At 32.4% G+C, this 13,566-nt stretch overlaps 1 protein-coding gene across 1 annotated transcript; it reads right to left on the reverse strand.

Moving 5' to 3' along the window:
• Positions 1-11,611: 11,611 nt before the first annotated feature.
• LOC140178105 (uncharacterized) lies at positions 11,612-13,561 on the reverse strand. Its single transcript, XM_072213365.1, has 5 exons — positions 13,173-13,561; positions 12,433-12,668; positions 12,143-12,358; positions 11,950-12,042; positions 11,612-11,853 (listed from the first exon to the last, which is right to left on the reverse strand). The coding sequence occupies exons 2-5, from the start codon at positions 12,619-12,621 to the stop codon at positions 11,734-11,736; spliced, it is 618 nt and encodes a 205-aa protein (XP_072069466.1). The 5' UTR covers positions 12,622-12,668; positions 13,173-13,561; the 3' UTR covers positions 11,612-11,733.
• Positions 13,562-13,566: the final 5 nt, after the last annotated feature.

The following is a 13,566-nucleotide window of genomic DNA, read 5'->3' on the forward strand; positions in this document are numbered from 1 at the left end:
TGATAATGAAAACAGTAGGGACCACAAATAGGGAAGCCCAAGGACCAAGCCCAATTAAATGGGTTTTCTTTTTATCATGGGATTAAATTAAATGGGTTAAACTATTTTCTGGTTCAATAAATAGGGAAGCCCAAGCCCAATATTGTTCTTTTTGTTTTTCTAACTAGATTCTTTAGTCTCTTTGTTTGGGCTTTTTCCCTGAACAAAAACAACGAAATATCAAAAACAACAAAAAGAAAAATAATACACTAACGGTGTAAAACATTTATAAAGTCGTGTAATCACATCCGTTCTTTTAGATGTTCATTTATGTGATCAATATAAAAGATAATTATTTTTGCTGATATAATAATACATAATTAGATGCGCATATAAAATTACTTCGCATTAAAATTGTTTTCATAATATCATTACTATTTTAAAAATGTTGCAATCATGCATAGGTTTTTCCTATTATATTTTTTTTTGTATGAATGTGATAAAAATGAGAATAGAATATTATTATAACGAGAACGAGAATATTCATTTTTCAACAAAAAAATAAAAAAATGTGTATATAAAACCACAATCATTATATATTTATATATAAATTCATATGTTATTTAATTTATATTTATAAATTAAATAATTTAATAACCTTTTCTTTTTCGTATGCATATAGTATAGTTAAAAAATTGGCCTCGCTAAATGTGCATTGCATTTTGATTATCAAAGACAAAGAGTGGGTCAAAAGTGAAAACTCGTTAACCCAAAGGGAACAAATATACCGTAAAAAACCAATCATGGAAAAATGTAAGAAAAATACTAAGGCAGTTTAGTTTGTAATTTTATTCTTGTAAACTTTTGCATAAAAAGTTTAAAAAAAAAAAAAGAATAAAAATAAAAATTTTATATTGTACACCAAATCCAACTTAATGTTATATGAATAATTATGATCAATTAAAATAAGATTGAAAAGAGAATAAAAGTTTTTATATGGATTTTAGGTCAAAATAATGAAATTTAAAAGAATATCTTAAAGAATTATTTCTTTTTTTTAAATGAGGACGAAATTAGTAAAAATAAATTAGTTGAATTTAATTTGTAAATATAATAATGTAGTTAGATATGAATTAAACTAAATATTTATTCATTAATGTCACATATAGTGTAACATTTAAAGGAGTGTTAGAATTATTAAGTTATGGAGACAAAATTGTTTTTATTATTTTAGCTAAACAAACTTAAAATAAGAAGAAAAAACACATTTAGGGATCGATTTTAGAGAGAGAGAGTATATTAGGTTTGTTTAGGTACTATTTTTGAAAAAAAAATTTAAATGGTATATTTTTAAAAGATCTTTTACAAAAATAAAAGTGATTTTATGTTTAGATATTTCATATAAAAATATATTTTTATCTATTAATTATGTTTGGATAAAATATGATAAAAATATTTTTTTGTTTATTTATTATGTAAAAAATATTTTTTTTTAAGAAAATAGATCTTTCAAAAAAAGATGTAAATTGTAACTTCTCACAAAAAATATATTTTTTAGTACTTTTATTTTTACTATTAAAAATTTGCCAAACACATTAAAAAAAAAGACCTTTTTCATTAAAAAATATCTTTTTTATCGATATAATGGCGTCCAAACAAGCACATTGTCAATAAAGAACAATAAGTTATCTCTTTAAAATGACTTGGTGATCAAATTAAAAATATGAGATTAAAATTGTACATTAATAAGGATGGGAATGAGTATCTATGAGAACGGGTATTTTCTTCTCCATCTCTCACCCCTATTTAAAAACAAAAATGTTATTTATATACCAAAATCAGCTATTAAAATCAGCCACCAATATATTTGTGTATGAATACATGTATGGTTTAATTTATTTTCAATGTATATTTATATTTTAACATATATTTTATACTGATGACTGACTTTAATAACTAATTTTAGTATACACATAGCATTACTCATTTAAAAAATATCTTTCGTCCCATCTCATTTCTGTTGCGAGTCTCTATTTAATTATTCCTCAAGAAATGTGGATATTTGTGAGTATTATTCATGGATATTCTTTGAATTTTTTTTAAAAAATAACATAACAATAATAAAATAAATCAATCCAACATAATCCAATATAATTTAATATAATCTAACAAAATACAATATAATTAATAACATATTCATTATAAAAAAAATAACATAAAATATTTTGTAATATAATAACATAACATTATTCTTGGCGGACGATCAATATCACAGTTATGTGTAACAAAATGAAAGAGAGACAAAATATAGGTTGAGAATGAATAGAAGTCTAGAAAAAAGATGAAAATTTAAAAAAAACGGGTCTCCATAACATATATATTTTGCGGGTCAGATTTATTATGAGAAATTTCTGTGATATTTCATTTTGGTCAATTTTCTTTTGTCATCTTGATTTCAATTAAATGTAAATTTGGTTTAGATTAGCAAACTTAATTGATTTTACATTAAAAAAATAGTTATTAACCGGTTTCAAAAGTAATAAAATCGTTTTGGAAATAAAAATTGATTTTTCATTTAAAAACTAGTTTAAATCATGCAAAATCAAAATTGAAAATGTTTGTAATGAAAAAGAATATGGACAAATTGGGTTTTGCTTTTGATCAAGGCTATAGAGTATTTGATTGAGTACCCCGATATAAGGCGAAGTCTCTCATGTAGAAACTGATGTGGCTTCTACATGTGTAAAAATAGCGTAGACAGGTGCAACGTGCGACAAGTGTGTGAGTGAGGGAGCAGATGTGACTTGCTGCAGGAATAGCGTCCTCTCAGTTCAGGAACTGGAACTCTCTCTATGTGATATGGAAACATTATTAGCTTATGTAATTAGGCTAAGTAAGCATAATTAGTATGGCAACGTCTCTGGTATGGATACACACAAACATCCATACGTATAGATTATGAGGTGGATGAAGCAGACAGTAACGCGTGGCTTCGTTATTCTGTGCTACATGGAAATCCACAATGACAAAAGCTTGGCAGTGCAGGTTGACGTAGACAGGGAGCAGGTATTGTCGCTACTGATCATACTTAACTGCTAACCACGTTGAGCTTATGAAATGTGTTTGTTCTAATTTTTTTGTAAATTGGGCTTATAGGACCAACTGCTTTTATTGCAATTTTCGGGTGAGAGATGTGGGTTTTTATGTTTTCTCTTTGTTGTAACGTGCTGGTAGGAGAATGAGTTTAGTGGTGTTCAAAAACCTAGTATACATATCTGTGTATGACCATCAATACTATTCAAAAAGCTTCTTAAGTTACACCAAAAAATAAAAGTTTCTTAGGTTTCTTACTCTAACAAACCCCCACCACAAAAAAAAAAAAAAAAACAGTAATTAAATAACATGTACTTTAATCTATTTGATTAAAAAATTATATAACAATCATTGTTATCTTTATGTGTGTTAGTAACGATAATATAAAACATATATTTATTATTAATATAGTCAAATTATTACAAAATAAAATTTATTACGTTAACAATAAATATATTACAATGATTAAAGTTACATAACATAAAACATGTATTTATTATTAATATAGTTAAATTATTAATAAATAAAATTTATTACGTTAGCTATAAATATATTACGATGATTAAACTTACATAATATAAAAAATTTAAAATTTCTCCAAAAGTATTTAATAAAAAATTTAACATTCGTCATGTTTCCATAACAAATAAAGTAAATTAAATATATTATAATGATACATACATCTCATTATTATTTTTACTATTATAATAATATTATTAGTAACATCAAATTTTTTTTATTAATATCCTAAATTTTAATTATTTTTTATATTTTTTACTAATCATATAATATACGCTAAATAAAAAATTACATATTTTTGTAACGCGTTAATTATTTTTTTTAGAACAATAAAATAACTGTCATCGATTTATAAATAAAAAATATTATCACATTTATAAATAAAAAATATTATCACAATGTAAATTAGTGAAACATTTTAGTTATTCTGGTGGAGGAGATGGTAACTTTTTAGTTCTTACAATTCTGTGTCATTTTCTTTTCTTTTTTTATTTTGTAATGGCTTATGTCTTTCTTTATTTTTGGCCAATAGTTCATATGAGAGTTTTTTTTTCGGAGATGATATGAAGACATATTTAAAGCCTTGGCTAAGCCACTTTGACAGACCACCTGTGACATCCTTCACGGATATATGTTCAAAGTCTTCATACAATATGGTTTTTTCTTTTGTCTAATTGGTACGCAGCATAAAAAATAGCAACCCTAAATAAGCCCAAATAACTTCAGCTCATTTACCAAAAGTCATAATCACCAAACTCACATTAACCAAACATTAATTTTAACATAAACCTCTGACAACACGTAATCTCTCCTGTCTGAGTCACTGTGCTGATAGGTTTTCGAAATTCGGGTCCTCATGTAGAGCAGGACTGCAGGAGCATTTGTTCCACACGTCATTCCCTTCTCCATACACGTCAAAATCCATAGGTATGGATGTTTGTGTGTATCCATACCAGAGAATTTGCCAACAAGAATAACCAACAAACACAACTAATTGAATTGATGTCTATTAAGCGGGCGTGACATTGACAAGAAAGACGTGTGTGAATTGTGAGCCTTCCTTTCTAAATTGGCAAATTCTCTGGTATGGATACACACAAACATTCATACCTATGGATTTTGACGTGTATGGAGAAGGGAATGACGTGTGGAACAAATGCTCCTGCAGTCCTGCTCTACATGAGGACCCGAATTTCGAAAACCTATCAGCACAGTGACTCAGACAGGAGAGATTACGTGTTGTCAGAGGTTTATGTTAAAATTAATGTTTGGTTAATGTGAGTTTGGTGATTATGACTTTTGGTAAATGAGCTGAAGTTATTTGGGCTTATTTAGGGTTGTTATTTTTTATGCTGCGTACCAATTAGACGAAAGAAAAAACCATATTGTATGAAGACTTCGAACATATATCCGTGAAGGATGTCACAGGTGGTCTGTCAAAGTGGCTTAGCCAAGGCTTTAAATATGTCTTCATATCATCTCCGAAAAAAAAACTCTCATATGAACTATTGGCCAAAAATAAAGAAAGACATAAGCCATTACAAAATAAAAAAAAAAAATGACACAGCATTGTAAGAACTAAAAAGTTACCATCTCCTCCACCATAAAAACTAAAATGTTTCACTAATTTACATTGTAATAATATTTTTTATTTATAAATCGATGACAGTTATTTTATTGTTCTAAAAAAAATAATTAACGCGTTACAAAAATATGTAATTTTTTATTTAGCGTATATTATATGATTAGTAAAAAATATAAAAAATAATTAAAATTTAGGATATTAATAAAAAAATTTGATGTTACTAATAATATTATTATAATAGTAAAAATAATAATGAGATGTATGTATCATTATAATATATTTAATTTACTTTATTTGTTATGGAAACATGACGAATGTTAAATTTTTTACTAAATACTTTTGGAGAAATTTTAAATTTTTTATATTATGTAAGTTTAATCATCGTAATATATTTATAGCTAACGTAATAAATTTTATTTATTAATAATTTAACTATATTAATAATAAATACATGTTTTATGTTATGTAACTTTAATCATTGTAATATATTTATTGTTAACGTAATAAATTTTATTTAGTAATAATTTGACTATATTAATAATAAATATATGTTTTATATTATCGTTACTAACACACATAAAGATAACAATGATTGTTATATAATTTTTTAATCACATAGATTAAAGTACATGTTATTTAATTACCGTTTTTTTTTTTTTTTGTGGTGGGGGTTTGTTAGAGTAAGAAACCTAAGAAACTTTTATTTTTTGGTGTAACTTAAGAAGCTTTTTGAATAGTATTGATGGTCGTACACGGATATGTATACTAGGTTTTTGAACACCACTAAACTCATTCTCCTACCAGCACGTTACAACAAAGAGAAAACATAAAAGCCCACATCTCTCACCCGAAAATTGCAATAAAAGCAGTTGGTCCTATAAGCCCAATTTACAAAAAAATTAGAACAAATACATTTCATAAGCTCAACGTGGTTAGCAGTTAAGTATGATCAGTAGCGACAATACCTGCTCCCTGTCTGCATCAACCTGCACTGCCAAGCTTTTGTCATTGTGGATTTCCATGTAGCACAGAATAACGAAGCCACGCGTTATTGTCTGCTTCATCCACCTCATAATCTATACGTATGGATGTTTGTGTGTATCCATACTAGAGACGTTGCCAATTAGTATTAGTTCTAAATGAGCCTCCTGTTATTGGGTTTTTTTTGTACATGTTGAATGTTTCTTAAAATGTTAATAGGCTAAGTTTTGGTGGGCTATGTGATTTACAGAACTTGGAATATAATCTTACAGGAGAAGACAAAAGAAATATAAAGAAAAAGTGAATTGGAGAAAGAAATTCAATTGGGAATTTTTTCCATAAGGGTTATCCTGAGTGTCGGACCCCTTGAAGTAGGGTTATTTGAGAAGAGGTAACTATTTCAAGTGCAGTGGAGTTGCCCTTTCTTTGATGGTTGTTGAATCGACTAAGATTGGTGGGCGTGGTATAGGTGAGCAACGTGCTGGGCTGGTTAACGCGTTAGATTTACGGGAATTTTGCGTGCCATCGGTGTAAAATCGACGGTGTTAAAGGTATGAGTGTTTGAACGAATTCTTAGTTGCTATTTATGCCTCTGATTTTGGAGCTATATGACTGCTTGTGAAGTAATGCAGATATAAAGTATTGTTGAAAATTCATAAGGGTGTAACTGGTTATCTATTTTATAATTTAGCTGAAACATGTTGTCTATCTTTTTTGTAATTTAGTTGAAAAATAATTTTTTTTATGAAATATTAGAATGAATAAAATAGTATAAAATTATTTGTTTGTATTATTTATTATTTATTATTTCATAGTTGGATTTCATTTAGTTCAATGTAATTTAACATGATAAGCTTACCTTTATTATCATGAACTAAAAAAATAAGAATAAAATTGAAATGTTGTTGACGTTGAATGAAAAGAATATATATAAGAGTGAAAATCAGATAAAAAAGTTGTTCTAAAGGAAACATCACCATGACAGTTTATGTTAGTATTCAGTAGATGATTTGCAACTTGTGATAAACTAAAATTGGTGATATTAGGCCCTGGGAATTTAACTTACAAAATCTATTAGACAACTTGTTTTATTTAGTCATGGTAGTGTTATGTGAATTTTGACTAATTGTTATTTAATTTGGTATCTGCGATGAAGTATCTGGTGGATGCAATTTTAGGAGTGGTTGTATTTGTAAAGTGATACCTGTTAGTGTGAATGTGCCTAGTAGTGCCAGAGAGATTTGTAATGTGTGTCATAGAAGTATTAAGTAGCACCAATATTCTTTTCATACGGATCGGAATTTGAATATATTAGGGAGCGTGAGGAAATTAGATGACGAGTTATTTGTTGATTATTTTTTTTTCAGATGGAATACACTGGTCATAGCGAGAAATTCTGCACGGAGGATGAAAGCAATTGTGTTGGCGACGTAGTCAGTTCAGATGCTGATGAATTTGATGTTGAGCAATTGGATCCAAGTGGGCAGGATGACTTGTCAGATTATGGAGATTATTTAGTCTTACTGCAGCTGAAATAGAGAACAAGGTTTTTAGAACGGAGGAGTGTACTTATGAATTCTATATGAGGTTTGGGAAGTGCCATGGGTTCGGTGTACGCAAGGGAGACTATGGGAAAGATGATGATGGAAATGTAATTAGGAAGAGATTCTTTTACAACAGAGCTGAGTTAAGGGATGAAAAGCACTATAATAGATTAGATAGAAAAAGATGTCATAAGTCCGAGACACGAACGAACTGTCATGCTAAGTTGTCGATATATATTGACAAAGAAAGTTTGAACTGGAAGGTCCGAAAAGTCATCCTCGAGCACAACCATGAGTTAGTAGCTAGGTGTATGGTACACTTGATTCCTAAGTTCCGTCGGGTTTCAGGTGCGGCAAACGATCAGCTAGATGGTATGCAAAGTTATGGGCTACCACTACAAGGGAGGCGGGAATTGGTGGCGATTTTTTTCTTGATTAGCAGCGGTTTTAAACCGCCGCAAAATCAAATGCCGGCGGTTCATAAGACCGCCATGGATATGGGCGCCGGGATTGCGTTTGGCGGCGGTTTTCATAAACCGCTGGTATAACCGCCGCTAAATCAAAATTTTGCGGCACACAATAGAAAACCGCCGCCAAATGAGTCTGACATGGTTTACTTCATATTTACCGGCGGTTTTCAAACCGCCGCAAGTTAGCACGATATGTCCAAGTTTTCACAAGTTTAGCGGCGGTTTTAAACCGCCGCCAAATAGGACATTAGTTTCACCCAATGTTACCGGCGGTTTGCAACCACCGCCAGATCTAAAAGTTTCTATAATCTCTGAACCCAAACAAAGGCGGTTTAAAACCGCCGCCAATTTAGGGAAAAAAAAAATTTCGGTCTTTCAAAAAAACCTGCCCAATTTATTTAAAGTATTATTGAATTATTTTTTTAATTCTTTTTATATTTATTATTATTTTAAGAGTGAGTATTTTCAACAAAAATAGAAGCTAAACTTGTAGCAAAAACAAAATTAAAATATAAGCAAAACAAAGTTATATATCCATCAAAATACGAAGTAAATAAATCTATTTTGTAGAGTTGCTCAGTCTAATTCAATAAAATGTTTGCTTCAATGCAAAATAACTCCAATCCTAATATTCTATTTTCACTCTATCATTTCACGAAACTCATCCCTGCAGCGATTTCTGGGGGAAACTCCTCACCATGCCGTTGAAACAGATAAATCAGGGCACTCTCCATCACCTTCATCTTTTTCTTATCTGATGATGCCTCATCCTCCATCGCCTTCCTCTTCAACTTCTCGCCTTCCAGCTCTGCCTGCAGTTCAAGCAGCTTCCTCTAGGTCTCCTCTAGTTGGCCTTCGTTGCCAGACGCATGTGAATTCGGACCGAAGAGTTGGCTAGGAGTCGGTCCAAAACCTACACCACGTACTCTACCCGATTTTTCTTTTCCAAAAACCTGAGCAATGGAATCATTTTGAGACAACATTCTAGAAGACTCATCCTGTTGCTCAATCTCCTCAATTCTTTCCTACATACACAAATTAGCAATCTCCTCAACTAACTTATCACTTACATCACGATAAAAAAACACACAAAAATAGCAGCAAAAAAATTTAGGGTTACACATAACTCTCAGTCAATAAAAAATCCAAAGGCGAATGAAAACAAAAATAACAAACAATCGAGAAATTAAAAATGATTTCTGACAGTAAATGAAATGTTTTGAAGATTAGCATCGATGATCATATTACATATAAACTCACAACATAAAGATGTGATAGTTTAGTTCAGCATACCATAGAATTCATAAAGATATGCACTATGAACCAAAACCCAAAAAATTTAAGGGAATTCTCCTAAACTAACTTGTGTTAACCTTTATCAATCAACAAGAGAGAAAATTGAAGCTTGTTTTCTTTTCCACAGCACCCTTTTCACACTTTTCTTTTCCCTTATACTATACTACTATATAATAGTTTGATTTTATTTTTCTTAGTCCCCAAGAAGAGGAGTAAGCAGCCGCATGGGAATCTCTATTATATCCAATATGCAAAGTAAAGCTAATAATAGTGGATCAGAAAAGCACCAATAGTTTCCGTAGGTTCTATGTAGAAAAATAGAAAGTGACTATAGTAATAAAAATTCTAGTAGATTAAAATAATATAGTCAATTATACAACAACAACAAAGCCTTGTCCCACTAAGTGGGGTCGGCTACATGAATCAAACGACGCCATTGTACTCTGTCATGTATCATGTCTACAGAGAGACTGTTTACATGTAGATCTCGTTTGACCACCTCATGGATAGTCTTCTTAGGTCTTCCTCTGTCTTTCGCCCTTTGTCCATCTTCCATCTCATCCACCCTCCTGACTGGATGTTCTATCGGTCTTCTTCTCACATGTCCAAACTATCTGAGACGCGATTCAACCCTCTTTTCCACAATGGGTGCTACTCCAACTCTCTCCCTTATATCTTCATTCCTTATTTTATCCAATCGCGTATGACCACTCATCCATCTCAACATCTTCATCTCTGCCACACTCAGCTTATGTTCGTGCTCCCCTTTAGCCGCCCAACACTCCGTACCATACAGCATAGCCGGTCTTATAGCGGTGCGATAGAATTTACCTTTAAGTTTTAAAGGCACTTTTTTGTCGCATATAAAACCAAATGCACTCCGCCATTTTGACCAACCTGCTTGGATCCTATGATTTACATCCTGTTCAATCTCTCCATTATCCTGTATGATGCACCCAAGATACTTAAAATTTTTAACTTTTCGTAGGATGTTTTCTCCAATCTTCACCTCTATCTTGGGGTTTTCCCTTCTCAGACTGAACTTATATTCCATATATTCCGTCTTGCTACGGCTTATCCGCAGACCATACACTTCTAGAGCTTCTCTCCATAACTCCAACTTCTTATTTAGGTCTTCCCTTGACTCTCCCATAAGGACGATATCATCGGCAAAAAACATGCACCATGGCACAGGCTCTTGGATGTGCTCTGTGAGTACTTCCAAGACTAATGTGAAAATGTATGGACTTAAGGATGATCCCTGGTGTAATCCTATACCAATAGGGAATTCCTCTGTCATACCACCTTGAGTCTTCACACTAGTTGTGGCCCCATCATACATGTCTTTAATTGCCCGAATATATGTGATCCTTACTCTCTTCTTTTCTAAGACCTTCCATAAGACCTCCCTTGGTACCCTATCATACGCTTTTTCCAAATCAATAAACACCATATGTAGATCCCTTTTATTACTATGATATCTCTCCATCATCCTTCTTAATAGGTATATCGCTTCAGTGGTAGATCTCCCTGGCATAAATCCAAATTGGTTCTCTGTTACTTGTGTCTCTTTTCTCAACCTCCGTTCTATCACCCTTTCCCATAACTTCATAGTATGACTCATAAGCTTAATCCCTCTATAGTTTCCACAACTTTGTATATCCCCCTTATTCTTGTAGATAGGTACCAAGGTGCTCTTTCTCCACTCATCAAGCATCTTCTTTGACCTTAAAATCTCATTAAAAAGCATGGTTAATCAGTTGATGCCTTTTTCTCCAAGACCCTTCCAAACCTCAATCGGAATATTATCAGGTCCTACTGCCCTGCCATTTTTCATCTGCTTTAGAGCCTCTTTTACCTCGAAGTCTCGAATCCTTCGATAGTAGTCAAAGTTTTGATCTTCTTTCCTTGTGCATAATCGACCAAGGCTCGGAAGAGTCTTCTGTCCCTCATTAAATAACTCGTAGAAGTAGCTCTTCTACCTTTCATTAGTCTTCTCCTCTTGAGCCAATACCTCTCCATCCTTATCCTTTATGCACTTAACCTGATCCATATATGGTGGTAGACTCATATATGGTGGTAGACTCCCGTGTCATTCACCAAACTCCTCGCACACCCAGTCAAACACATCGGCTTTCAATATTGAAATTTAATAAGATCACCTTAATTATAAATATACTATAAGTACACTAGTTAATAAATCACACACAAATATTTTTGCTTCGAAGATATTTTTGGAAGCTTAGTTAGAGTTGGTAAACTATAGTTAACAAGTAGTACTTACACCAATTGCTCTTGCTTCATCATTGATATATGAGCCATCCTTTTTCTTGTGCACTTTGATCCACAGCTCTCCTTTACCGACTATCCTTCCTTGTTCTTCCGACTGTAACAACAAGTTTTTGCATTAAAATTTTTCACAAAATCAATGAAAATTAAATCACAGAGATAGTTCAATAACTAAATAAAACAAGTAAAGTACATCTTCTTCCATCCGCCGTGCGAAGCTTTTCGAGCCGCCAGTGTGGGTATATTGTTGTTTTGATCGATTGACCGCGTTTTTCTTGCACTTCTCCTATTGGTCCATCCGAGATAAAGGGTGATTAGAATCTGATAGAAAAGGACTCAATGCAACATAATTGGTATACTTGTGTAACAATGATACAATATATTACCTTCGTCTTAGGTTCGGCGCGATAGTCAAGGAACCATCTCCAATGCTCTCGATCAATTTCCGGCGGGCAATTCTCAAGATTTTGTTCAATTGTGAATGTTGGCTCATAAAAACGGTCATACAACCTCAGCCTTGTTTCCTTCCAAGACTTCCCCATACTTTTCAAAATATTTTTCTTGATAATTCCTTCGCTGTCTTCATCAAAGTGGAAAATTTGCTACACAGATAATAAATGTAATCAATAATTGTAAAAATAAGCAGAGTTAGGTTACCCGGGATATAAACTTTTACCTTGACACATTCGTTATAAACCTTGTCTTTTGTGGTAATCTGACGCCAACTTTTTCTACAAATGGGAAATTTTTCATAATCAGATCCCAGCAGACCAAGCACGCCACTCAACAGTCCAGCTTCGTCCCCAATTGCTTGCTTTGCGTTGTTGAACCTGAGCACGATCTTCCTACCGTTAGGCCGTTCCATAGCCTCCCTCACGCTTAGTTTCGCCGGCTTGATTGTGCCGTCAGAATCTATAAGCCAAATATAACATTTACGTTGTACACAGCATGTGAGAAATTTAATATATAGCATACTAATATCAACATAATACCTTGTTGTATGCCTAGCAAAGGAAGCATGATGGATCAGACCAGCATAAAACATGTTTAAATTGGTATAGAATTGCAGCACTTGAAACAAATTTAACAAAAACTGTTTGACTTTTATTGTAAAAAACTAAGTACAATGACAAATTTAAAATTAATTTTAAATGTGGGAGGCAAAAATTAAATTAGGGTAATAATTCAGAATTCTTTTAAAATATTTTGATAGGCCACATAATATATTTTAGGTAATTAAAATATATAAAACAAGAGATAAAAAAAATATGCTGCCATCAATGGAGAAGGTCAAATGTCATTGACTGTGTTAAATTGGAAAGCATTTTGGAATGACCGAATTAGAGTATATTGTAAGTTAATAATGGGTGGAGCCTAAGTCATGTTGATGAAAGAAAAAATAATTAAATACAATACCGATGGTCTTAACCGTCCAAAACTCTGTAGTCTTGTGTCCTCTACGACTCTGAGCTCCAGAAGCATCATGGAGGTCGTCAACTTCTTCATCAACAAGAGTTTCCTCATTTGCATTAGCGTCCAAGTTTAATGGCCTGGCAGCGAGTTCTGGACACTGTTTGTGCTCATATATGGAGCAGGCCTTGGTTCACTTCGCGGGGGACGGAAAGGGCGTGAAGTAGCGGGGACACTATCACCACTTGCAGGGACACTATCACCACTGTTCGGGTGAATTTGAGAGCCATCATGGTGGGGGTCTGAAGTCGCAGTCGCTCCCGTTTGAGGTTGCTGAAATCCTGGTCCAAACTTTGATTTTTTCATGAATCGACCTTTCCGGGCCATCTTAAACTCTTGA

The sequence above is a fragment of the Arachis hypogaea genome, chromosome 13, assembly GCF_003086295.3.
Source record: "Arachis hypogaea cultivar Tifrunner chromosome 13, arahy.Tifrunner.gnm2.J5K5, whole genome shotgun sequence".
Classification (NCBI taxonomy): domain Eukaryota; kingdom Viridiplantae; phylum Streptophyta; class Magnoliopsida; order Fabales; family Fabaceae; genus Arachis; species Arachis hypogaea.